We start from the raw sequence: 25,435 nt of genomic DNA, 5'->3' as shown, positions 1-25,435 counted from the left end.
CATCAAAGCTGGGACCGAGAGGCTGAAAAACAGCTTCTATCTCAAGGCCATCAGACTGTTAAACAGCCATCACTTACATTGAGTGGCTGCTGCCAACATACTGACTCAAATCTCTAGCCACTTCAATAATAAAAAATTTGATGTAATAAATGTATCACTAGTCACTTTAAACAATGCCTATATTAAACATGTCATATGTATATACTTTACTCTATACCATCTACTGCATCTTGCCTATGCCGTTCGGCCATCACTCATGAATATACAGTATTTATATGTACATATTCTTATTCATTCCTTTACACTTGTGTGTAAAAGGTAGTTGTTGTGAAATTGTTAAATTACTTGTTAGATATTACTGCATGGTCAGAACTAGAAACACAAGCATTTCGCTACACTCACATTAACATCTGCTAACCATGTGTATGTGACCAATACAATTTGATTTGAAGTTCCGAACAAGTCCGGATCTAGGACATCCCGGGTAGGCACCCACGCCCGCTCCTCGGGGCCGTAGCCCTCCCAGTCCACCAGGTACTGCAGGGTGCCTCAGACCCACGAGCCTCCAACAGACACCAGACAGCGTAGGCCGGGCAACCATCAACAAGTCGAGGGTGCGGAGGGGCAGCTGTGGGTGGAGAGAAGGGACTGATCCTTACCAGCTTGAGACAGGAGACATGGAAGGATTGACAGACCCTCATAGACCTGGGAAGCTGGAGACGATAGGTGACCAGGATGATGAGACTCAGGATCTTGAATGGTCCTATGTAGCGTGGAGCGAGCTTCGGCGACTCCACCTTTAAGGGAAGATCACGGGTGGACAGCCACACCCTTTGACCCGGTCGGAGGAGCCAAAGAGGCCATCAGCGCTGGTTTGCCTGGTGTTGGTGTCGGGCAGAGGAGCGGAGCAAGGAGGATCGTGCTCTGATCCAGGTGCGGCGACATCGTCGACAACGCCTCGGTTGATAGCACCCCCAATTCGGCCTCCTGTTCAGGAAACATGGGGGGGAGGACCCGAACTGACACTGGAACGATGGAAGTCCAGTGGTCGAGTTCGGCAGTGTGTTGTGAGCATCCTCTGCCCAGACGAGGAACTTGCTCCAGTTACTGGCCTGGGTGGAGACGAAACAGCGGAGGAACTTCTCAAGCTCCTGGTTGGCCCTCTCCGTTTGCCCATTCGACTGTGGGTGGAACCCCGAGGAGAGATTCCCAGACACCCCCAACAGGTAGTAGAAGGCTTTCCAATACTGTGCGACGAACTGGGGCCCACGGACCGAGACAATGTCCTTGGGAAGTCTGTGTAGTCGAAAGACATGGGTAATCATGAGATCAGCGGTCTACTTCGCTGAGGGCAAATTGGCGATGAAATGGGCTGCCTTGGAAAACCGTTAGACAACCACCAGGATAGTGGTAAGCCCTTGGGATGGGGGTAACCCTGTAATAAAGTCTATGGACAGGTGGGACCAGGGCCGGCTGGGGATGGGCAGAGGTTGGAGCAACCCAGTTGGTCGCTGTCGTGAGGACTTGCTTTGGGCACAAGTGGAGCAGACCGTAAAGAAGGATCTCACATCCTCAATCATGTTGGGCCACCAGAATTTCCGTCTCAGGAACTGCAGAATCTAATTAACCCCTGGATGCCCAGTTAATTTAGAGGAGTGTCTCCATTGTAGTACTTGGGAACGGGCTGATCGTGGAACATAAACATGTTAGAGGGACCCCCGCTGGGGTCAGGTTCTCGGGTTTGGGCTTGTTGGACGGTGGACTCAAAACTCCATAACATGGGAGCCACAATGCAGGAGCTGGGGATGATGGGCTCGGAGTCCCTCTCCTTGTTAGAGACATTGTGTTGGCGGGATAGGGTGTCTGCTTTCTGATTCTTGGATCCCGGATGATAGGCTACTGTTAAACAACAGAGCCCACCTATCGTGGCGAGCGTTCAACCTCTTGGCTTCTTAAATGGAGACCAAGTTCTTATGGTCCATCCAGATCAGGAATGGATGAGGTGCCCCCTCCAACCAGTGTCTCCACCCATCAAGGGCCCACTTAACTGCCAAGAGCTCCCAGGTTGCCTACATCGTAGTTGCGTTCCGCTGGTGAGAACCGCTTGGAAAGAAAGGCACATGGGTGCAGTTTCTTGTCCCCTTCGTTCCGCTGTGAAAGGACCACCCCTGCTCCAGTGTCTGACGTGTCCACCTGTACCACAAAGGGACGGGTAGAATCAGGATGGACGTACTTAAGTAAAAATACTTTAAAGTACTACAAAAGTAGTTTTTTGGGGTATCTGTACTTTACTATTTATATTTTTGACAACTTTTACTTTACTACATTCCTAAAGAAAAGTATGTACTTTTTACTCCATACATTTTCCCAGACACCCACACGTACTCGTTACATTTTGAATGCTTAGCAGGACAGGAAAATGGTCTAATTCACACACTTATCAAGAGAACGCCCCTGGTCATCCCTATTGCCACTGATCTGGCGGACTCAATAAACACATGCTTCGTTTGTAAATGATGTCTGAGTGTTGGAGTGTGCCCCTGGCTATCTGTAAATAAATAAAAAACTAGAAAATGTGGCCGTCTGCATTGCTTAATATAAGGAATTTAAAATGTTTTATACTTCTACTTTTGATTCTTAAGTATATTTTAGCAATTACATTTACTTTTGATACTTCTACTCAAGTAGTATTTTACTGGGTAACTTTCACATTTTCTATGAAGGTATCTTTACTTTTACTCGAGTATGACAATTGGGTACTTTTTCCACCACTGCACCCACTAACATGCAAGCTGCTGCTACTCTGTCTATCTTACACTTACATGTAAATATGTAAATATGATATTGGAACTGAGTTTCTTAATATTCTTAATATTTCCTGTATATAGTATGCTTACTTACTTAGTGTATTTCATATTTCCTATTCTTATTTCTCATGTGTTTTTGCTAGTAATACATTGTTATTGATTATTGCATTGTTGGGTTTTGAGTTTGCAAGAAAGACATTTCACCTTACTTGTGCATGTGACATTAAAACTTGAAACTAACACCAGCCACACTACACGATAAAGGCAAAGAAAAATGGAAACTGACAGAAGATTGTCGGAGCCTACGACTGCACATAGTGGTATTTAAATAGTCAGACCGAGACCCTGTCACGCTGAACGAGTGAAGATGTTCGACAATCGTTTCACGACCTGGACATTTTGTTTGGGACGACAAAATCGTGGCATAAGACGGCTACAATCGTATAGTCTGTGCGGGCATTTAGCAGTGTCGCGGTTGGTTATGGCATGGATTTTGACAATGGAAGCGCAGCCTATCCAGTCTTGACGTGCAGTGCCTATACGCACATGAAACAAGAGATGTGCTTTTTGTGCCTGTAAACCTTGTATGTAGCAACATTGTTTCATTTGATTTAAAAAATCAAGTCCGTAGTAGGCTACCCTTACCATACTCTAACAAAAGCTGGTTCAATGCAGCAATGCATCTGGTGTCTTTCTTATCCTGACCATCCATTAGCCAAGTAGCCTATCCATAAAGGTTTCTAAATGCTCTACTCGTGAGGCTTTTGCCTTCATGCTTTTGCATTATTTACAATTCACATAGGTCCTGCAGTGCCTATTGCATTCGGCTTGTATCCATCCCCATTTTCAAAGACGGCCTCTTGGCCGGTTACCAAAGACGAGCTCATCTAAACATATTAAAAATATATAGTCCTATAACGCAATATCAACGGTATGCCTCGGCTAAGTCTTGCTTATTGAGAACGTGCCTCACATATATAATACAATTTACGTGCCTCACATATATAATACAATTTACGGGAGCCTAGTATTTTTATTTGAGGATAAGTGCAATGCGTAAAGGTCTATACTTGTTGGCATGTTGATGTTTATTGTCATGAGTCTTGTCCTAGAGGCATAACTGAGCGATTTCCTCTTAGATAGGCCAGCTGTAAAGTCAAAATTGGCTATATTGTAAAAATTCATGAAAACAAATATTTGATTTTTGGTCTTAATTTAAGGTTAGGCATTAGGGTTAGCTGTGTGGTAAAGTTTAGGGTTAAGGTTAGGGTTAGGTTTAAAATCAGATTTTATGACTTTATGGCTGTGCGCCAATTAATGACCACTCTGTGGAGCTGCCTCCAGAACAATATTCATGATGAAAAACGCTAACCTGCTACTCGTTAAAACCAATTACAAGAATGTTGACTGTCAACAATCCAAACAAATTGAGCAAACACTGGATGTTTATTKTTACTCTTGCTATCACACGTCACTGTAGCCTATGCTATTTAATAAACTGTAGTACCAATCTACAGTAGCACAAAGGACTAAGATGAGAATATTCCGTGGCCCCAGCCAAATTGGAGTTGATGACAATGCAAAGACCGTCATTAACCTACAGAACTTGAGACGAACACATGCAGTATTAAGCCATGGAAGGCCTTGATTAGCCAGTGAGTGGTCAAGACCTTGTCACACAACTTGTTTATTACCGTAATTTCCGGACTATAAGCCGCTACTTTTTTCCCACACTATGAACCTCGCGGTTTATACAATGACGCGGCAAATTTATGATTTTGTATTTTTTTTTCACAAGATTCACGCTGCCAAAAAACTGAGCACCGTCACATAATGTGACGTAAATCGAGCGCGCTCAAACTTCCCATCATTCTGATTACGGTAGTCATTTTGTCACCCTCATCATGGCAAAGACACGGAGAAATGCATATGATGCAGCTTTCAAGTTGAAGGCGATCGATCTGGCTGTTGGAAAAGGAAATAGAGCTGCTACACGGGAGCTTGGCCTTAATGAGTCGATGATAAGACGTTGGAAACAGCAGCGTGAGGAACGGACTCAGTGCAAAAAGACAACAAAAGCTTTCAGAGAAGAAAAGCAGATGGCCCGACCTAGAAAATGAGCTTGAAGACTGGGTCAACACACAGAGAGCAGACGGCCGAGGTGTTTCAACTGTGCAGATCCGACTGAAAGCCAAAACAATCGCCACCGCAATGAAGTTTGACTTTCTTGGTAGGCTACTGTTTACTGCTATTTATTTWWWAWTTTTGTTACAAGCCGTGTTTCGTTAAAGCCTATTTATTTTTGTTACAAGCCGTGTTTCGTTTAAAAGCCTATTTATTTTTGTTACAAGCCGTGTTTCGTTTAAARGCTGTGTAAAGTTMATTTGTTTCAATGTACCGGTAGGCACTTGCGGCTTATAGACATGTGCGGTTTATTTATGTACAAAATACATATTTGTAAAAAATTCAGTGGGTACGGCTTATATTCAGGTGCGCTTAATAGTCCAGCAATTACGGTAATCAAAATACAGCCCTTTCCTGCCACCGCCAGCTATTGTGCTCTTAATTCCAGCTGTTTAAATAGCAAACATATTTTTGACACACACACGGACCTATAGCGCTACCACCAGGCTTTAGATTTACAATTGAGTTAGGTTTGTTAGAATAGAGCCTACGGACAAAAGAATATTACAAGCATCACCTCTTTCGATATGAGCCTTTCCCAGTCAGGAACATGGCCGAGTCCTCAGATAACCTTACATACATTGATTGATGTTTCTCAATCATGATATGGTAATTGAGGAAGGTCCTTGGATAAACTTACAAACGTTCAGTATTGATTGATGTTATGGTAAGGAGAAATTAGGTTTATTATAACTCTTGATGCAGAAATGGCACTCAGAAATCCAGATGCTTTAAACATAGCCCATAAATACGTTCACTAAATCAGAAAACGTGTAGTGTAGTTTGTGATCATAATGTAATGTCTTTCTATGCGATCCTGGTGCCAGTTGTCACTGTCATACTCCTGTCAAGGTATTTACCGCTGCCACGGCCACTTCCGGTTTCTTTCTGTTTATTTTCTGCAGACAAAACAAAACAGACAGACTCTCCACGCTGTCCAGACACTGTCTGGTCCAGACCTGACACATACACACATATATGTGGCATTGTTTCAAAGCCATTCCACCAGAACCAATCATCCAGATGCAGACTGAGTGAATATAGGAAGTGTATTACAAATTGCATACAATATGCTGCTCAGTGTCGTATGTGCTACCTGATTGAGCCGTTAAGCAATTTGTGAAATTGAGGTCAAATAACCCGGGGGGGGGGGGGGGGGGGCGACACGGCATCTGGTAAAGACTTCTAACTTCTAACACAGAGATATATTATATCCAATATACCATAGCTTACAGTATACAGTACATTGGGGAAAACAGTAGATCAAATATCTGTTTAAAATATGTCTATGTTATTTGATAGACTGCTTGGTATTCAATATGAGCGGAGTGCAAGGGCATTTGATCATTCTAAACAGAGTGGGTTGAGAACCCCACCACAGTGAAACTGATCTGCAATGCCACCCGGTGCTCACTAGCAGCGCCCACGTCTGTGAGACTGTACATGTTTTCTTAGCATCACTACACACTCCCCCTGCCAGAATAACGCTAAGCTCAGGGATGAGCTTTCATTGCTGTAGCAGTGTAGACTGTAGGGAAGCTAGATGTAGGCCCAGACTGGGCTTTGCTGGCTCTGCTCTCTCAATTGCCCCATATATCTTCCCTATTAGCCCTGGAGCTGATGCATAAAACTGCTGTTGGTTCAAGATGTGGCACCATGGTGCGGTGTGGTTTATCTCCTCTTCACGTGTGCTCCCTACTCTCACTTTGGCCAAGGATTAGTTTCTACCACAATCACGCAATAACCGCTCTTCTACCTCACAGATATAAATAAAGGAGCAGGTCAAAGACGAGGCCTTGTTCGAGGTAAGACACCTTGTGGGAGTGTAGACTGAATAATGCAACAAAACCTTTGTTCCAGGTCTGAAAAACAGCAACCCTTTCGGTTTTATATATTTATAATGGCCTAAACGTGGGCAGGTTTTAATATCTTTTAACAAAAATGATGTACCTACATCCTTAGAGCTTTGAAGTATGTATAGGGGTCAATACTGAGAGGCAAGGGCAACTGACAGTATGTCAGTACCATCTTTGAAACATGGAGTCTTTTAAAGTGTGAAAAAAGTAACATTTTCATCTTTTAAAGTGTGAAAAAAGTAACATCACAGCTGTCCCTGTGATGAATGTCCAATATGTTTACACAATCACAAAATCCCTCCGACAACTCCCTTTTGAAGTGGATTTTTATATTATAGTAATGGTGGAAATTGTAAGTAGCAAAACGTCATAAAATGATTGAGTTTCCCTATTAAGTCAAAGCTTAACTTAAAATGTAAATCATAATAGATGTAATTTATGGCACACTGAGGGGAGCCAGGGAGCGTGAACCAACACAAATAGTGGCTGCGAGCGCCTCAGACAGGATGACTGTCTGGCCTGGCCTCTGTCTCCACACTCACTTGACATAACTTAGAAATATGGCTCCTCGGAGAACAACACGACTACTAGGCCTACGAGGTGAGGACGTGGTAAGTTAAAAGCTCAGTAGACTCTGGAGAAAATATTATGAATGTTATTAGTTGTGCTTGGGCAGTAATAAAATAACAATATATCACATAAAACAGTCTGATACTATCAATGGCTTTAGGGTTCTGTATTTTCCCATTTAAACAGGCTATTATGCACATTGCACATTATCAGATTGCAGATCTCAGCATTTATACTGAACAATTGATTTCTTACAATACAACGCATTTTGTAACATGTATGATGTATGATTTTATTGCCAGAAATCTCATATGCTTGTAATGTTCCTGTACCTGGGGTTAACACAATGGGTCAGCTGAATAACCGTGTGGGCGGGTGCAACTTCATCTGCTTTTACTCAGGAGTCAAAAAGGCGTACGCCTGTCTCCACTACTCTCAAGGTCAAAGGCTTCACATCCCTGCATTTCCCGATTTGTTTACATACAATTGACTGGAACTGCATCAGGCGTGACTGCTTGAATAGAAAGAAGGGAAGAATTAAAGGAAGCTGTGTGATCTTGTGGTTAGGAGTCAGGTGAGGTTGGAGCCTGCTGAGAGAGAAGGACGACCTGGAGGAGAGATGTGCCCCGTTCATTCTGTGGTAGATAAGAATCTGACTCCTGCATCTGGGTACATGTCAGCTCCTGTGAGCATCACACCAACCAGTGTTTAACCCCATGCATCCCAGAAGAGAGAAACGGATGACTCTTGAACAGGTCATGAAAAATTAGACCATTGGCATTTATTGCTGTCAGATACTTCACTTTTTCTCTCATTTACTCATAATTACTCCAATTTACTCTGCATAATTGGGTCATTCTGCAAAAAGAGTGTGTTTGCATCCCTTTGAAATTTTAAGTAGAAATTGTGCACCAATATTGAATTTTAAAAGCCTGATATATTAAATGAAGTGCCCTTTAATATAGACAAATGTACTGTAGAATTCAATGAAACTGATTTTTTATATGAATAAAGGGCTTGCTAAATAAAGAGCCAACATTCTGCATTTTGACATGTCCCCGACCCTGTGCCCACTTCTAGGTACAGTTGCAAAATTCCAGGGGCCTCATTTATCAATCATGCGTAGGCACAAATCTATATGTAAACCATGTGTGGGATCATTTCCCTGCAAAGTGTGAGATTTATCAATATGAACATTTGCTTGAGAGTGTGCGTAAATCTAACCACACAATTGTACGCACAGTGCCAAGTGGTGGAATATGGGAACTGCTTGTCAAGCTTAGGATGGGGAAAATATATGTTGAAAATGTATGAAATTGTGAGTAATAATGAAATCATTTTTTGATTTAATTGTATTTCCATTGTGAATTCATGCATATCTTGATAGGCTATATATAATTTGAGCACATCAATGCATTTGTTACGATAATAATCCATATAAAGTACAGTAATCGGTGAAATTAGAGGCACGTGTGAAAGTAAAACCATTTTAGAAATACTATAAAAGACTGAGATAATGGGAAATGGAATGAGAGATGGCTTATCTTGCTCTGCTGGATGATTTGGCACATGCTGCATTTAGCAGAGAGCACATTTTAAGACACAGATGGGACTTATTTTTTGCAAACCAATCTTACAGGATCTTTACGAGAATTTAAGACCTACTTTAGAAAGGTAAACACATGCAATTCCGATACACATCAAAGTGTATTCCACCCTGGGGTTTTGGGCACTTTTCAGTGGGAGCTTGCTGATCAGCATCTCACATCCCTCAATGGGCCAATGTTTTGGATGCAATCATCAGCAAAACGAACTGTAACATACCATTTCCATACACCATCGCACAACAGGTTGAAGTCAAGAAGGATTTATTTAGTCGTCAATGGGTTCCCAAATACGAACGGAGCGACAGACAGCGCCCACATCGCTATAAAAGCACCATCCCAAAACGAGTTCAACTATGTAAACAGAAAACTCTTATTGTGCAGGTGATAGTTTTATGATGGGCAAAAAACACTGCTGAATGTGGTGGCCAGGTGGAAAGCACGACTCGTTCATTTTTGCAGAACAGCAATGTTTGCATGTACGCCTACATGATGGACCTGTTGAGGATGGATGGCATATTGGTGCGTGTTGCCTACTCATTTGAAGTATATTTGTCATTGCTAAAGCAACTTGAAATGTCCTAATGGTCCTGTCTTTGTAGCTATGTTTTTTATTTTTACTGGTCAAACCACAAATGACTGAGCCAAATAAAACCTTTTGGTTGTACTCAATTTCTGACACTAGCACCTCTATTTCAGTCCCGTAAACATTTTACGTAGAATTTCCTGTTATGGCATTGTATATTCCCCACAGGGTTTAAAGATATGCTTTTGAGCATATATGGTTAAATAGGGGCGCTTCGAAATGCTAGTAGCCAGTGGTGTAAAGTACTTAATTAAGAATCTACCCTCTTTTTTTTTTTATGCCTAAAATGACATACCCAAATCTAACTGCCTCTAGCTCAGGCCCTGAAGCAAGGATATTCTTGATACCATTTGAAAGGAAACACTTTGACGTTTGTGTAAATGTGAAAGTAATGTAGGAGAATATAACACACTAGATCTGGTAAAATATAATACAAAGATAAAAACAACCATTTAAAAAATAAATTGCACCATCATCTTTGAAATACAAGAGAAAGGCCATAATGTATTATTCCAGCCTAGATGTAATTTAGATTTTGGCCACTAGCTGGCAGCAGTGCAAAGTTGCAAAGTTGCAAAGTTTTAGAATGATCCAATGAACCATTGCATTTCTGTTCAAAATGTTGTGTCAAGACTGCCCAAATGTGCCTAATTGGTTAATTAATAACTTTTCAAGTTCAAAACTGTGCACTCTCCTCAAACAATAGCATGGTATTATTTCACTGTAATAGCTACTGAAAATTGGACAGTGCAGTTAGATTAACAAGAATTTAAGCTTTCTGCCAATATCAGATATGTCTATGTCCTGGGAAATGTTCTTGTTACTTACAACCTCATGCTAATCGCATTAGCCTACGTTAGCTCAACCGTTCCATGGGTGGGACACCGATCTGTAGAGATCCTTAAGATTAAGTAGAAATACTTGAAAGTACTACTTAAGTAGCTTTTTGGGGTATCTGTTCTTTACTTTACTAATTATATTTGACAACTTTTACTCCATTACATTCTTAAAGAAAATCATGTACTTTTTACCCTATACATTTTCCCTGACACCCAGAAGTACTCATTACATTTTGCATGCTTAGCAGGACAGGAAAATTGTCCAATTAACGCACTTATCAAGAGAACATCCCTGGTCATCCCTAATGTCTCTGATCTGGCAGACTTAATTAACGCAAATGCTTAGCTTGTAAATTATGTCTGAGTGTTGGAGTGTGCTGCTAGCGATCCGTAAATTTAAAAAACAAGTAAATCGTCCCATCTGGTTTGCTTAATATAAGGAATTTGACGTGATTTCTACTTTTACTTTTGATACTTAAAACCTGTTATGGCTGCAGGGGGCGTATTGGAAAAACTGGAAAATATGTGCCAATTTTCAAACGGCCTCTTAATCAATTTTTGCTCTTACAATATGCATATTATTAATACTATTGGATAGAAAACAGTCTCTAGTTTCTAAAACCGTTTAAATTTTTTCTCTGAGTGGAACAGAAGTCATTTGGCAGCACTTTCCCTGACCAGGAAGTAGAATGTCAGAAATCTCTGCTCTCTTCAACGTTATGCCTATACATGGTCATTTGACGTAGGACCCTACGGACACTTCAGACGCCTTCCTCTGGGTGTCCAAGAGGGTGTGAGAGAAGGAATTTTGTGTTCATCTTGTTTAGAGGTTTGAATAATAGCTATTTCTTTGGCGTGAACATCCAATTCTGAAACGCGCGACTTGGGAGTGACATTGGGTTCTGTTTTGCTGCCGTTTTGGACGGGAACAATTCTCCGGCTCGGTTTTTAGTTGATAAATGAGACCATATCATCGTAATGTATGTTTTTTCAATATAGTTTAATCAGATTATTTGAATTTTTTCGGGAGTTTTGCCGTGTTCCGTTCTCTGAATTTATTTATGTTGGACAGATCCGTGCCAGTGGACCGGTACCCATGCTAAATTAAGGTGGAAAGTTGCCATTATGAATCCAAACAACGACTCATCTGGACAAAGGACACATTGATCAACATTCTGATGAAAGATCAGCAAAAGTAAGACCCAATTTATAATGTTATTTCATATATCTGTCGTGCATGTCAACTGGTCGTGCGCGCCCAAGTGTGTCTGGCTGTCACGTTCCTGACCTATTTTTATGTTATTTTGATTATGTTTAGTTGGTCAGGGCGTGAGTTGGGGTGGGCATTGTATTTGTGTGTGTTTGGTTAGTCTATGGGTGTTGTATGTGTATGGGATAGTGTTTGTTAGGTTGTCTAGTTATGTCTATGGCTGCCTAGATTGGGTCTCAATCAGAGACAGCTGTCATTCATTTGTCTCTGATTGGGAGCCATATTTAAGGTAGCCATAGGCAGTAGGCTTTGTGGGTGTTTGTTTCCTGTGTCAGTGTTTGACCACACAGGACTGTTTTTGAGGTATGTCACGTTTTGTTGTTTTGTAGTTTGTAGTGTTTTCTTGTTTTTACATTAAACATGTACAATTTATCAATCCGCATCTTGGTCCGATCCATGCTCCTCCTCGTCTGAGGGGAGAACGACTTTGACAGCCATTACAGAAACACCACCACAACAGGACAAGCGTATTGGAGAAGGAGGGCAAGAACTAAAGCAATGGAGAGAAGAGGAATGGAGTTGGGAGCAAATTTTCAATGAGAAGGACCTGCTAAGTGAATCGCCGCTCTCGGGAGGAGAAGGAGGCAGCCACAGCCCAGGAGCGCTGGTTATGGAGGCAGCACGTATGAGAGGCTGGAAGCCCGAGAGGCTCACCCAAAAATTTATTGGGGGAGGCTAAGGGAGTGTGGACAAGCCGGTAGGATCCTGAGCCAACCCCGGGCTTGCCGTGGAGTGAGAGGGCGTCGTACTGGTCAGACACCGTGTTTGCGTAAAGCGCACGGTGTCCCCAGTACGCGTGCTTAGCCCAGTGCGGGCTATTCCACCTTGCCGACTGGGAGGGCTAGGTTGGGCATCGAGCCGAGTGCCATGAAGCCGGCCAACGTATCTGGTCTCCAGTACGTCTCCTCGGGCCGGCGTACATGGTACCACCTTACTAGTCCCTGGTCGCCTGCTGCCCAGTGCGGGCTATTCCACCTCGCCGCACTGGCAGGGCTACGGGACATCAACCTGGTAAGGTTGGGGAGGCTCGTGCTCAAGAGCACTGGTCCTCCTTCACGGTCCGGTATATCCGGCGCCACCTTCCCACCCCAGCTCAGTACCACCAGTGCCTACACCACGCACCAGGCTTCCAGTGCATCTCCAGAGCCCTGTTCCTCCTCCACGCACTCTCCCTATGGTGCGTGTCTCCAGCCCAGTGCCTCCAGTTCCGGCACCACGCACCAAGCCTCCTGTGCGTCTCCAGAGCCCTGTGCGCACTGTTCCTTCTCCCCGCACTCGCCCTAAGGTGCGTGCCTCAGCCCGTACCTCCAGTTCCGGTACCACGCACCAGGCCTAGAGTGCGCCACGAGAGTCCAGTGTGCCCTGTTGTTGTTCCCCGCACTAGCCTGAAGGTGCGTGTCCTTAGCCCGGTACCTCCAGTTCCGGTACCACGCACCAGGCCTACAGTGCGTCTCAGCCGGCCAGAGTCTGCCGTCTGCCCAGCGGCGCCTGAACTGCCCGTCTGCCCAGCGGCGCCTGAACTGCCCGTCTGCCCAGCGGCGCCTGAACTGCCCGTCTCGCCAGCGGCGCCTGAACTGCCCGTCTTCCCAACGCCGTCTGAACTGTCCGTCTGCCATGAGCCTGCAAAGCCGCCCGTCTGCCATGAGCCTGCAAAGCCGCCCGTCTGCCATGAGCCTACAGAGCCGTCGCCGAACAGGAGCCGCTAGAGCCGTCAGCCAGACAGGAGCCGCTAGAGCCTTCCGCCAGACCGGATCAGCCAGAGCCTTCCGCCAAGATCCAGAGCCTTCCGCCAGACCGGATCAGCCAGAGCCTTCCGCCAGACCGGATCAGCCAGAGCCTTCCGCCAGACCTGATCAGCCAGAGCCTTCCGCCAGACCGGATCAGCCAGAGCCTTCCGCCAGACCGGATCAGCCAGAGCCTTCCGCCAGATCTGACCAGCCAGAGCGTCAGCCAGCCATGACCAGCCGAGCCGTCAGCCAGCCATGACCAGCCAGAGCCGTCAGCCAGCCATGACCAGCCAGAGCCGTCAGCCAGCCAGGATCCGCCAGCCAGCCAGGATCCGCCAGCCAGTCCGGAGCTGCCGTCCTCAGCCCGAGCTCCGTCCCTCAGCCCGGAGCTGCCGTCCCTCAGCCCGGAGCTGCCGTCCTCAGCCCGGAGCTGCCGTCCCTCAGCCCGGAGCTGCCGTCCCTCATCCCGGTGCTGCCCCTTATCACGGTGCTGCCCTTATCCCGATGCTGCCCCTTCAGTTAGGTGGGTTTAGTTGGAGGGTGGTCATTGGGTGGGGGATACGAAGCGGGGAATGACTATGGTGGTGTGGGACAGCGTCCAGAGCCGGAGCCACCACCGTGGACAGATGCCCACCCAGACCCTCCCTAGACTTTTGGTGGTGCGTTCGGAGGACGCACCTTGAGGGGGGGTTATGTCACGTTCCTGACCTATTTTTATGTTATTTTGATTATGTTTAGGTTGGTCAGGGCGTGAGTTGGGGTGGGCATTGTATTGTGTGTGTGTGTTGGTTAGTCTATGGTGTTGTATGTGTATGGGATAGTGTTTGTTAGGTTGTCTAGTTATTTCTATGGCTGCCTAGATTGGGTCTCAATCAGAGACAGCTGTCATTCATTTGTTCTCTGATTGGGAGCCATATTTAAGGTAGCCATAGGCAGTAGGCTTTTGTGGGTGTTTGTTTCCTGTGTCAGTGTTTGGACCACACAGGACTGTTTTGAGGTATGTCACGTTTGTTGTTTTGTAGTTTGTAGTGTTTTCTTGTTATTTACATTAAACATGTACAATTATCAATCCGCATCTTGTCCGATCCATGCTCCTCCTCGTCTGAGGAGGAGAACGACTTTGACAGCCATTACACTGGCTAATGTGGCTATGCTAATATAGCGCTACATTTTGTTTTCGCTGTAAAACATTTAATAAATCGGAAATATTGTCTGAATCACAAGAATCCTGTTTTTCAATGCTGCACAGTATGTATTTCTCAGATATGTTTTATGAGGAGTAATTAGGTATTTATGTTGGTGTCTGTAAATGTTATGGCTGCTTTCGGTGCAATTTCTGATTGTAGCTGAAATGTAATTTATGATTTATACCATAAATATGCACATTTTTCAAAAAAAAACATATGCTATACAATAAATATGTTATCAGACTGTCATCTTATGAAGTTGTTTCTTGGTTAGTGGCTATATATATCTTTATTTGGTCGAATTAGTGATAGCTRGTGATGGAGGTAAAAACTRATGGTGTTAGAAAGTGGTGTCTTTTGCTAACGTGGTTAGCTAATAGATTTACATATTTTGTCTTCCCTGTAAAACATTTAAAAAATCGGACATGTTGGCTTGATTCACAAGATGTCTACCTTTCATATGCTGTATTGGACTTGTTAATGTGTGAAAGTTAAATATTTTTTAAAAATAGCTTTTGAATTGCGCGCCCTGCACTTGAGCTGGATGTTGTCATAAGTGTACCGGTGTCGGGCTGCACCCCAAACAGGTTAAGTATATTTGAGCAATTACATTTACTTTTGATACTTAAGTATATTTAAAACCAAATACTTTTTGACTTTTACTGAAGTAGTATTTTACTGTGTGAATTTTCTATTATGGTATCTTTACGTTTACTCAAGTATGAAAATTGGGTACTTTTTCAACCACTGCTAGTAGCCAAGGTCGTGCATGAGCACTATGGCTGAAAACAATTTATATTTTTATCAATGGTTATCTCCTACCGTTGTGCGTATGACACTCGTAAGATTGTTTGATAAATCACACTTTTTCTATGTGTACAAATATTCTAAATTAAGTAGAATTTTAAAATAGTTTCCATGCAATAATGATAAATAAGGCTTTCAATAAATTCCCTGGTTTTGCCCGAAATCCCAGTTGGAGGGTTCCCGGAATCAGAGTTTCTGGAGTTTTGCAACCCTACTTCTAGGGAGATTTCAACCCACTTAATCAAAAACATTTCAGAGTTTCAACATCATTATAAAGCCCTAGTTATTTTGGTGCTTGACCAAATTGATTTCTGAAGATTATTTATTTCATTTGATTAGTGTTCAATTATGTCTGTCCCTCATTTTAAGCTGAACTCTGTTACTATACGTCAACTGAACTCTCGTTTTAAAATGGTGAAACTATTWAAAAAAAGTCTAATCATAGTGTAAAATTAGGTGAGCTGGTTCTAGTCTTTTTGGCCATTTTTGGCCTGRTGTTTTGTGGTGKAAAACYTAGTGGGTTGAGCATAACAGATCAATATAGATTGACAGGCTAGATTGACAGGCTAGAAATGTTTTAGAAATGTGATATTTTTKGGGGAAGTTGCATTCAATTGCCAGTCGCTATTGCACACAACAAGCTTCCATTCCCCCTGTCACGAGGGGATTTATGGTTGATTTAAGATGAAATCGTCAACCCTGTTTCGGTCAACCATGTTACGGTCAACCATGTTACTTTATTTGGCACTTAATAATAGGCATTTACTATAGTACCATTTTTTATTTAACCTCTTGAGATGGCAAAATTCGTTTTTATATGAAGTAAAACATGTGCTCTATGACAGAATGTAAAAATKAGGTGAAATCAAAAGTTACGTACTTCCAAGTTACACTTCTCAAAAGGCATCGAATTGGTGGAACGACCGACCCAATTACCTGCAAAAGACAGAAGGTAATTATGAGTTAATGTGTTTATTTTTCATTTCATTAGTTTGTTCCCATTTGGAATTCATCACTTAGYCATGTAATCTTTTTTGATACGTTTATTTTTCTACCGCTGATGTTCAGTTGAGTACATAATTGCGGACTGTGCTGTGCTCACTCATGCTGTTCTATTCCATTTTACTGCATACRGTACCAGAGGTAATCATCTAGAACAAAATACCAAACTTGACCAACAATATAACCTTTCTTCCCATTAGGTGTGGTAATTAGTGCTATTWCAAAAGCTGTGGTGGTGCAACCAGCAGCAAATTCAACCAATTTGTGTAAATTGTGCAACAACTTTCAGTGTTCCTCCAGTATCTCTACCTGGCACCCTGCGTAGTATACAACTAGAGCCTGGATCTTGCCCCCTTGACAGCACTTAATAAATTCCAAGCAAGAATTTAACACTATTACCCATCTGTTTTATTTTTATTAACATCTGGGTAAAGGTGTTTGGGGAGTTATCAGGAATCAGGTGCAATGTGTCCAAACCTGGCTGCCAAGACGGATAAAATGTATATCGTTGACATGGCGCCCTAGTGGAAGCCTAAGCACAGAGCTCCTGTAAATGTGTACATATTTTGTTTTCCAGCTCTTGTGTTTTTGATAACATTTAGTTTTTATTGCACATATCTGGMATTTTGGAGCCACTGATTTGCAGATTGACTGGCAGGTTAACACTTTTTGGCTTGGCTAGCTAGCTTTTGTTTGAAAAACACATATGGAAACAATACCATCTTTGTTTCATCTGGCTGCCAATTCCTGATCTTTTGAGAACATAATTTGAGTCGCGTAAGAGAAATGGGAGATGGAGGAATACAGCAGTGCTGAAGCAGAGGGCTCATAAAGAGGACGACTGGCTACTATTCTGAACTCTGTGTGGTGAGCTTTCTGACGCCCATATCTGCTGAGGCATCAACCAAGTAGGTGCTACACAGAGTGGAAGAGGAGAAGTCCAGTGGCAATAAGACTATACAAGATCATCAGCAGACTCCATCGCAATCATCGTCATCTACCATCCTCTGTCTAGCTCCCTTTGCTTAAGCCATGAATTGACCCTCTCCACCTTCGGCGGATGTAGCTTCAAAGACTTGGCCTCTATTGGTTGACCTGTCATGATATATTGCTTGTTTGTTTTTTTGCTMTTGAAGCGCTTTCAGATTCTATGAAAATCGCTATAGATGTAATAAATAATAATAATAATATTTATTTATTTATTATCATCTATATATATCTATTAACAATGCATCCTTCACTTTAGTCAAAGATTAGAGTGAAGGATGCATTGATAGAGTCTGTCTGGGTGCAGGGCCCCACAGACTGAAGACAGGATGAGATGGTAAATAGGGCCTGTGTTTTAATTCTGCTGTGTTTGATAATCACTGATTAGCCTGGGTTCCTTCCACTTAACTCATTCTCCCAGGTCTATAGCTGCCTCACCTCACGACTCGCCACAGCTGCCCCGACCAACAGACATCCTAGCATAATTCACTCCTCTGTTTATCAACTAGAGTAACCTGCTGACAGCTCCACCATTTGGAAACAGTTCCAGAATTTATGTTCACCCAGAGTTCCCAAGCAGAAGACAAAGATTTTTTGCAGGGACATTGTGTAGATTATTTCATGGTAATTTATACTTTTCAATCTGGAGATACTTTCAACATGTTCTGTTTACAGAACAGACTCCAGTGGCGAAGGAGAATGTTGTTGAACTAAAAACGTATATGCTTTCAATTAAGGTCAGTTAGTACGGACAGCCTGTCATCACTTTCAACAATAGCACTCTTTACTGCGGCCCCCAAGTTGGTAAAATATATATTTGCATTATAAAACATTAAACACTTAACTTAGAAATTCAATACCTACTTGAATGGTACATTAACATACATGTACCCATAACCGAGTTTTCTGAAATAACTTCATACAAAAACACACAATCTTACACACTTGAGGTAGCCCTTTACACTCGTACACGTATAAAGGTTGAAAATGGCAGATTTGGGTACAATTTTTTTKGTCTAAATTGGAACGCAGTGGCTGTATAGTAACATGCTATAAATGAAGTCAGACCTCTGGCTCTGCACTTCACAACACTGTATGGGGCTTAGACTTACAGCCATTAAGAACTTGAGCGCCTCACACGACAAGAAGTTTCCCCCATCCCTCCCTCTAATTGGGCAACTTTAGAACATTTTCGCTGTCTGAGTGAAGGAAATACTGTAAATGAAGAAGACTCTTTCTATTTTGAAAGATGAGATGTTGAGGATTATAATAAATACCACTTTGAATTCATTCAAGCAAGCCAAACACCCGTGCTTCCAAATGTGCACGTCACATCTCCATATCATAAAACTCATGTCATATACAGTGTCAACGTTTATGATCACTATGTTTGATGTACAGTTACGAGGTGACATGGCGTCAAAAAAAAAATCGCTGTGGCACACGCACCTAAATGTGCTCATGACTCCTTTCTGTGCTCACCAAAATTACTATCTGTTTCCCCGAATTGCATTGTGAAGGCCTAACACTGTAATATCGTATTTTATAGCTTAGCTAGTCATGTTGGCAATAGAACACGCTTTCAAATGATCCCCACCTGACCCAGATTGAGATTTCTAATGGATTGTTTTTGGATTGTGATAATAGTAATTGTGGCAGGGTTGTGTTCCAAACAAAACAACAAGTGTGCTTGCTCTAGTTCCTCAAGGGCACAGACAGGAGAGCAAAAAAAAAAAAAACTTCTAGTTGAAGAATCTTCTTTGAGTCAAAAAAGTGCATTGAAATTACTTAGGAACTGTGCACACTTTGGAGAGGTGTGTGGCCACTTGAAAACACAAGTTAGTCCTCTCACTCAAAACCTTCTAAATGTTTTGTCTGATGTTACACCTACCCCACATTTTCCAGGAATAATGTTATCACATTGCTGAATTTATCCAGAGTATTTTCAGATTCCGTTTTCGAAAATGCAGTGAAAGGTACCAGAAGTGGAACCACAAGTCCCAGAGTGGAGTGGCCCCAAAAATGATCTGGGCCCGTAGTTTTTCCTGATCTGGTAACCTAACCAGACGTCATTAATCTGATTCTGTTCTAAAAAGGTTTAATATGGGCTATGATGGGACCAGAGTGTTCCCAATCAGGTCACATGGTGTTAAAAAAAAAGGGGATTAAATAGAAATTGTGTGTTACTGGCTTACACACAATACCCAATAATGTCAAAGTGGAAATGTGTTTTTAGAATATTTTACAAATTAATTAAAAATGAAAAGCTGAAATGTCTTGAGTCGATAAGTATCCAACCGCTGTGTTATGGCAAGCCTAAATAAGTTCAGGAGTAAAAAATGTGCCTAACAAGTCACATAATTAGTTGCATGGACTAACTCTGTCTGCAATAGTAGTTTAACACAATTTTTTTTATGACTACCTCATCTCTGTACCACACTCATACAATTATCTGTAAGGTCCCTCAGTCAAGCAGTGAATTTCAAACACAGATTCAACCACAAAGACCAGGGAGATTTTCCAACGCCTCGCAAAGAAGGGCATCTAAAAAAGCAGATATTGAATATCCCTTTGAGCATGTTGAAGTTATTAATTACACTTGGATGGAAAATACCCAGTTATACCCAGTTACATCAAAGATACAGGTGTYCTTTAACTCAGTTGCTGGAGAGGAGGGAAACCGCTCAGGGATTTCACCATGAGGCCAATGTTGACTTTAAAATAGTTACAGAGTTTAATGGCTGTGATAGGAGAAAACTGAGGATGGATTAACAACATTGTAGTTACTCCACAATAATGACCTAAGAGTAAAAAGAAGGAAGCCTGTACAGAATAAATATAATCCAAAACATAAATCCTGTTTGCAACATGGCACGAAAGTTTGTCCTGAATACAAAGTGTTATCTTTGGGGCAAATCCAACAGAACACATTACTGAGTACCACTCTCCATATTTTCAAGCATAGCGGTGTCTGGATCTTGTTTTGGGTACGCCTGTAATTGTCAAGAACTGGGGAGTTTATCAGGATAAAAAATAAACGGAATGGAGCTAAGCACAGTCAAAATCAAAATCCTATAGGAAAACCTGGTTCAGTCTGCTTTCCACCAGACACTGGGAGATGAATGCAACTTTCAGCAGGACAATCACTTAAAATACAAGGCCGAATCTACACTGGAGTTGCTAACCACGAAGACAGGGAATGTTCCTGAGTGTTCGAGTTACAGTTTTGATTTAAATCTGCTTGAAAATATATGGAAAGACTTGAAAATGGTTGTCTAGCAATGAAGAATTCTAAAAATAATAAATTATTGTTCAATTCAGGTGTGGAAAGCTCTTTGAGACTTACCCAGAAAGACGCACAGCTGTAATCACTGCAAAAGGTTATTCTAACATGTATTGACTCAGGGGTGTGAATACTTATGTAAATTGATATTTTTGCATACAATTTTCAATACATTTGCAAAAATGTCTAAAAACATGTTTTCACTTTGACATTATGGGGTATTGTGTGTAGATGGGTTAGAAAAATATATAAGTAACCACAAAATATGGAATAAGTCAGGGGGTATGAATACTTTCTGAAGGCACTGTATGTCGGTCTTCTGCATCTGAGGTGGAAGGTGGCCTAGCTACAAAAGTGTTTGTCAGACAGTGAGACATCCCAAAAATTGGTCTTCTCACGAAAACGTCTGTAGCGTCCGAAATTAATATAACCACTCTATGGAAATGGGAGACTCTCACAAACACGATGGTGTTGTCTGTTTTGCTCTAGGACCCCCACAAGTGTCACAGGACTCGTCTGAAATTGGTAACGTTGATGTGCCAACGTCTGTCTGTAGCGTCCAAACCGTTTGGGCTACAAACTATTATGACCCCACTGTGGAAAGGGGAGACTCTCACGAACACAATGGCGTTTTGTCACGGGACCCGTCTGAAGGTAACCCATACTAATGAATGGAAGTATAAAGGCACAGTAGTTTTGTGCCTACAAAAATACGGGTTAAATAGTCCAAAAAATCTAAAATATTCTATGAGTTTTCTTATATCTCCTAGATATAGGACAGACACTTCAAAACCTTATTCCTTATCATACATTTTTGAACTGTCTTTTTTTTCCATTTAAAATSTGTTTCTATGGGCTACAGTAGTAAAGGACAAATTCAATATTAGATCAAATAATTTGTAAATATTTTTTTTGTTTTTATAGCTAAAGGGGTCCTAAAATTCCAAATCAAATAGCTAAATGATCCATGGTATGACCAATTCCATATTTTACCATAGCTTAAACCCCGTCTGGGTTTAAACATATTTTATTGTACAGAAAGTGAAAAGCTTAATCAATTGATAGTGATAGAATTAGATTACTTCATTTTTTGTCTGCTAGGCTATAGAATGTCAAAGAAGCGAAACAATGATATTCCCATATGCATCTGAGTCATGTCTTTCCAGGGGATTTTACAGCTCGTTTCTAGCAAAGCATCACGGACCAAAGCACTGTTATAGATCCCTTGATATAATCGGACACGTTTTATCTTCTTCAAAATCTTAAGCTAACAAGACCTGTGGTTTTTGCAATTGTCTTTAATAAGCCCTTCACAGAGGTAGGCTATTTAAAGAGTGCATGGTGGGTAGAGGAATTGACCGGACAAATCTATGGATATAGCAGCCTATAGCCTAATTTTGTCTGTCAAACAGGCCTAAACCTTATTTCTTAAATAGGAAGAAATAGGCTCCAACCCAAAGCCCTCGTTGAGACATATTAACATTTCATCAATTACAAATGACATGACCCTCCCCTGGACTAGATAAAATACTAAACCCTCCCTTTGACTGAAATTGATAAAGCATCACCCTCCCCCATTTTCCTCCAGGTAACCATTCTGTACATTTCGATCCATCCCTAAACTAAATCAAAAGTGGTTTGGCGCTGCCACAGCTGATTGAAAAGTGCTGTGGCAAATGCCGCCTCGCCACACGTTTTCCCGGCGGCCCTGAAAAGTACAGTAAATGTAAAACGCACATAAAATCAACAGTGTAATATTTGGATTCAGTCTTGTGTCAGTCGGGTGAACTGTTGTGTCCTCATCTTTGGTCGAATMATTTTTCCCGTCGTCTCCAAACTGTTTCCTTTCAATTACTACAATGTTTATGCACACGTATTTCAGATTTYTTCTGTAAGAAACATTTCAATGTAGCCCTATCATATAAGTCATTTCCCACGAGTGTAAGGGGTTAATACATGTCACAGATGGATGTTTTTTTATCTGTTAATGTTCAGCCCTTTTGCCAGTTCAAATAGTTGGTGTCACGGGGCCCAGTACTGTGTTCTGTTTCTTAACAACTCTATTCCAGTGGTATCGCTATGGCAAACAAAAGGGTTGTCAGGAGTGAATGTTTTTCAAACATGCAACCTTGAACACGCAACCTTCCTGTCGAAAAATKACTTGGTATTTGTGTTTAGTCTAGATCCCAGAGTAAACTATTTTACAACAGCACAAAAGAAAAACGATYGAATTCTTAACTGACCACATCAGAGGTCCATTCGCCTGAGAGATGGATGTGGCTGCAAGATGGTGACACAGACGTATGTGTTATTGAACTCTGCAACTGTATCTCCTGTACCCTCCACATCTAAATGTCACTAACAAACCATGCATAAAGCACAGAGTTAATACAAACCATGCTAACTAGTTGCCACTATGAATAATTCAAACAATGAATCCCCCATCTATTAAACATAATTGTTATTCCTTATTTGCTTTGCTTTATGAGCTTGTAGAAATATTAAGGAAGCAGTTTTTCTTCATTATGCCGGTTAACATATCGACTGCGTCTTTTTCCTGTTGATTTAACACAAGCGCTCAGCTATAGCAATAACATTCATCTAACTGTCGCAACAAAATAAACACATCAAAAGTGAAAMGTTGGGAACATTAGTTTTCCTGCAACAACGTCTGAATTAGTACATCGTGTAATTAGTCTCTTGTTTTGTAAGATTTCTGTCTGGGAAAAGCAGTTATGGACTAAATGATCAAACCAAATATTATTTGTCACATGAAATGGTTACTTACAAGCCCTTAACCAACAATGGCTATGGCTATGGCTATGTTTATGGCCATCATTTACCTGTCTAATGACCCAGAGTAGTGATCTAGGAGAGGAGAGCTGGGCATCAGTGATTCATTGGTAGTAATATTATACACATTAATCATGACGGCTTATTTTCTTGACTCGCCCAATCATTCTACTCCAGCAACACAAGTAGATAGAGATTCCCTTAAGAGAGAGCGCTTCAATGGMGAGTTGGAATGTAGCCAACTTGACYKTATCTTCATAAGAACTAGCTGCTTGTCTGAGATACGGGCTAGCTGGGACTTAGCAGGGACCGCTGGTCATAGGGTAAATGAAGTAATAAAAGAGAGAACTTCCTGTCATGCAATGGTTTAGTAGTGACCCTCTGCATTATAGCCATGTATTGCAACATACATCAGGCCAACTCTCTAGAAGAAGCCAAGGGGATAAATAAATGATGCTCAGTTTGGACGGAGCTATAGTGTTTCCCATTATAGTCTGAGAATTCTAAAATTAGACAGTTGGGTGGATGAATGACTCAAATGTAATAACACAGGAGCTTAATGTACTACTAAAGCAACATGACAGAGACTGACCGTAAGTCTCTAACTCACCAAGTCTAACGGGAAAGCAAACAGTCTATTGTACAGTAGATGGTAATCTGTGTAAAGTAATAAAGTAATATGTCACTCAGGTCCTGGAACATGGTGGGAATGTTATGGCAGGTGCATGGTGGTCATGTAAGCTACAGTTCATCCACCTGCCCAAGACCCCAATTCCTTACCATTGGGAACAACGTATTAATAACAAAATCTCAAGCTGAGGCAAACATMATCTGAAGAGTATCTGTGGGCTGTAGAGAGTTAGAGAGTGGCTCTCGGGTACGTAGGTAAGGAGGGCACTTACTTGAGCACATGTGTGGAGCCGTTGATCTGTGTGGCCGAGCAGGGGGGCCCTGGCCCTAGTATGGATGGCCGCCTGACGCTGTAACGCTTTCTCCCACAGCAGAGGATGATGAGGAAGGCACGGCGGAAGGACTTGTTCAAGAAGGCATAGAGAATGGGATTGAGCATGGAGTTAATGTAACCCAGCCACAGGAACGCTGCCCACAGCTGGTCGGGCACTGTATAGCTTATGAAGGGGTCCACCACGTTTGTGATGAAGAAGGGGGCCCAGCACAGGCAGAAACAGCCCATGATGATGCACAGAGTCTTGGCCGCCTTGGTCTCCGTACGCATGCGGTGGTTGCGCTGGTGGTCGGCGCTGTCTGCCGAGGCGGCAGCGCCCCCTGCCCGCTGCAGCACGCCGATTTGTCGTGCGTGCGCCCGTGCAGTCACATAGATACGCTGGTAGGCCAGTACCATCAGAACCAGAGGGATGTAGAAGGCCACCACGGAACACGTCAGAGCGTAGGGCTTGTTGACCATGAAGACACACGCCGTCGAGTTGGCTGCATCACCGCTGAACTTCCGTTCCTCTATCTACCAAGGGGTTGGGATGTGGTAACACCACACATATCATACACACACACACACACACACACACACACACACACACACACACACACACACACACACACACACACACACACACAGAAGAAAAACACATACATACATACATAGTTAATGTGTCAGTTCATGGAACTTTAGTTTCACAAACACAGTACAGTAATAATTCTGAGAACAGGTGTATGATATGACAAGTTGATATGGATGAGGACAATACCGTTCAATGACAAATTGTGGCAATTAATTATTTCCATGGTAAGAGGATGAGCTTGTCAGGGTAGTCCACCATTTTACAGTGGAGTCCTGTAGGCTACTGATGATTAAGTTGATTTTCTAAACAATGAAACTTAAGTATGAGTGCAATGAGGAACAGTGCACAAACCAATCTCCAATCAATGCTCTTTCCTGAGCAGACTGACTAGGTTCAGA

The 25,435-nt window shown here is 42.2% G+C and overlaps 1 protein-coding gene across 3 annotated transcripts in view; it reads right to left on the bottom strand.

Moving 5' to 3' along the window:
* LOC111965370 (5-hydroxytryptamine receptor 4-like) overlaps window positions 1–25,435 on the bottom strand; it is a 196,773-nt gene that overhangs the window by 36,251 nt on the left and 135,087 nt on the right. For 2 of the 3 annotated variants that reach the window (XM_023989524.2, XM_023989523.2), the window contains exon 6: window positions 24,405–24,979. In XM_023989524.2, the coding sequence (XP_023845292.1) occupies window positions 24,405–24,979 (575 nt within the window). Of the gene's footprint in view, window positions 1–16,317; window positions 16,374–24,404; window positions 24,980–25,435 lie in introns of all 3 variants that reach the window. The other variant, XR_011480064.1, reaches the window with a different exon arrangement.

The sequence above is a fragment of the Salvelinus sp. IW2-2015 genome, linkage group LG6.1 (assembly GCF_002910315.2).
Source record: "Salvelinus sp. IW2-2015 linkage group LG6.1, ASM291031v2, whole genome shotgun sequence".
NCBI classification, from domain to species: Eukaryota; Metazoa; Chordata; class Actinopteri; order Salmoniformes; family Salmonidae; genus Salvelinus; species Salvelinus sp. IW2-2015.
This window is presented reverse-complemented; position numbering and strand designations above follow the sequence as displayed.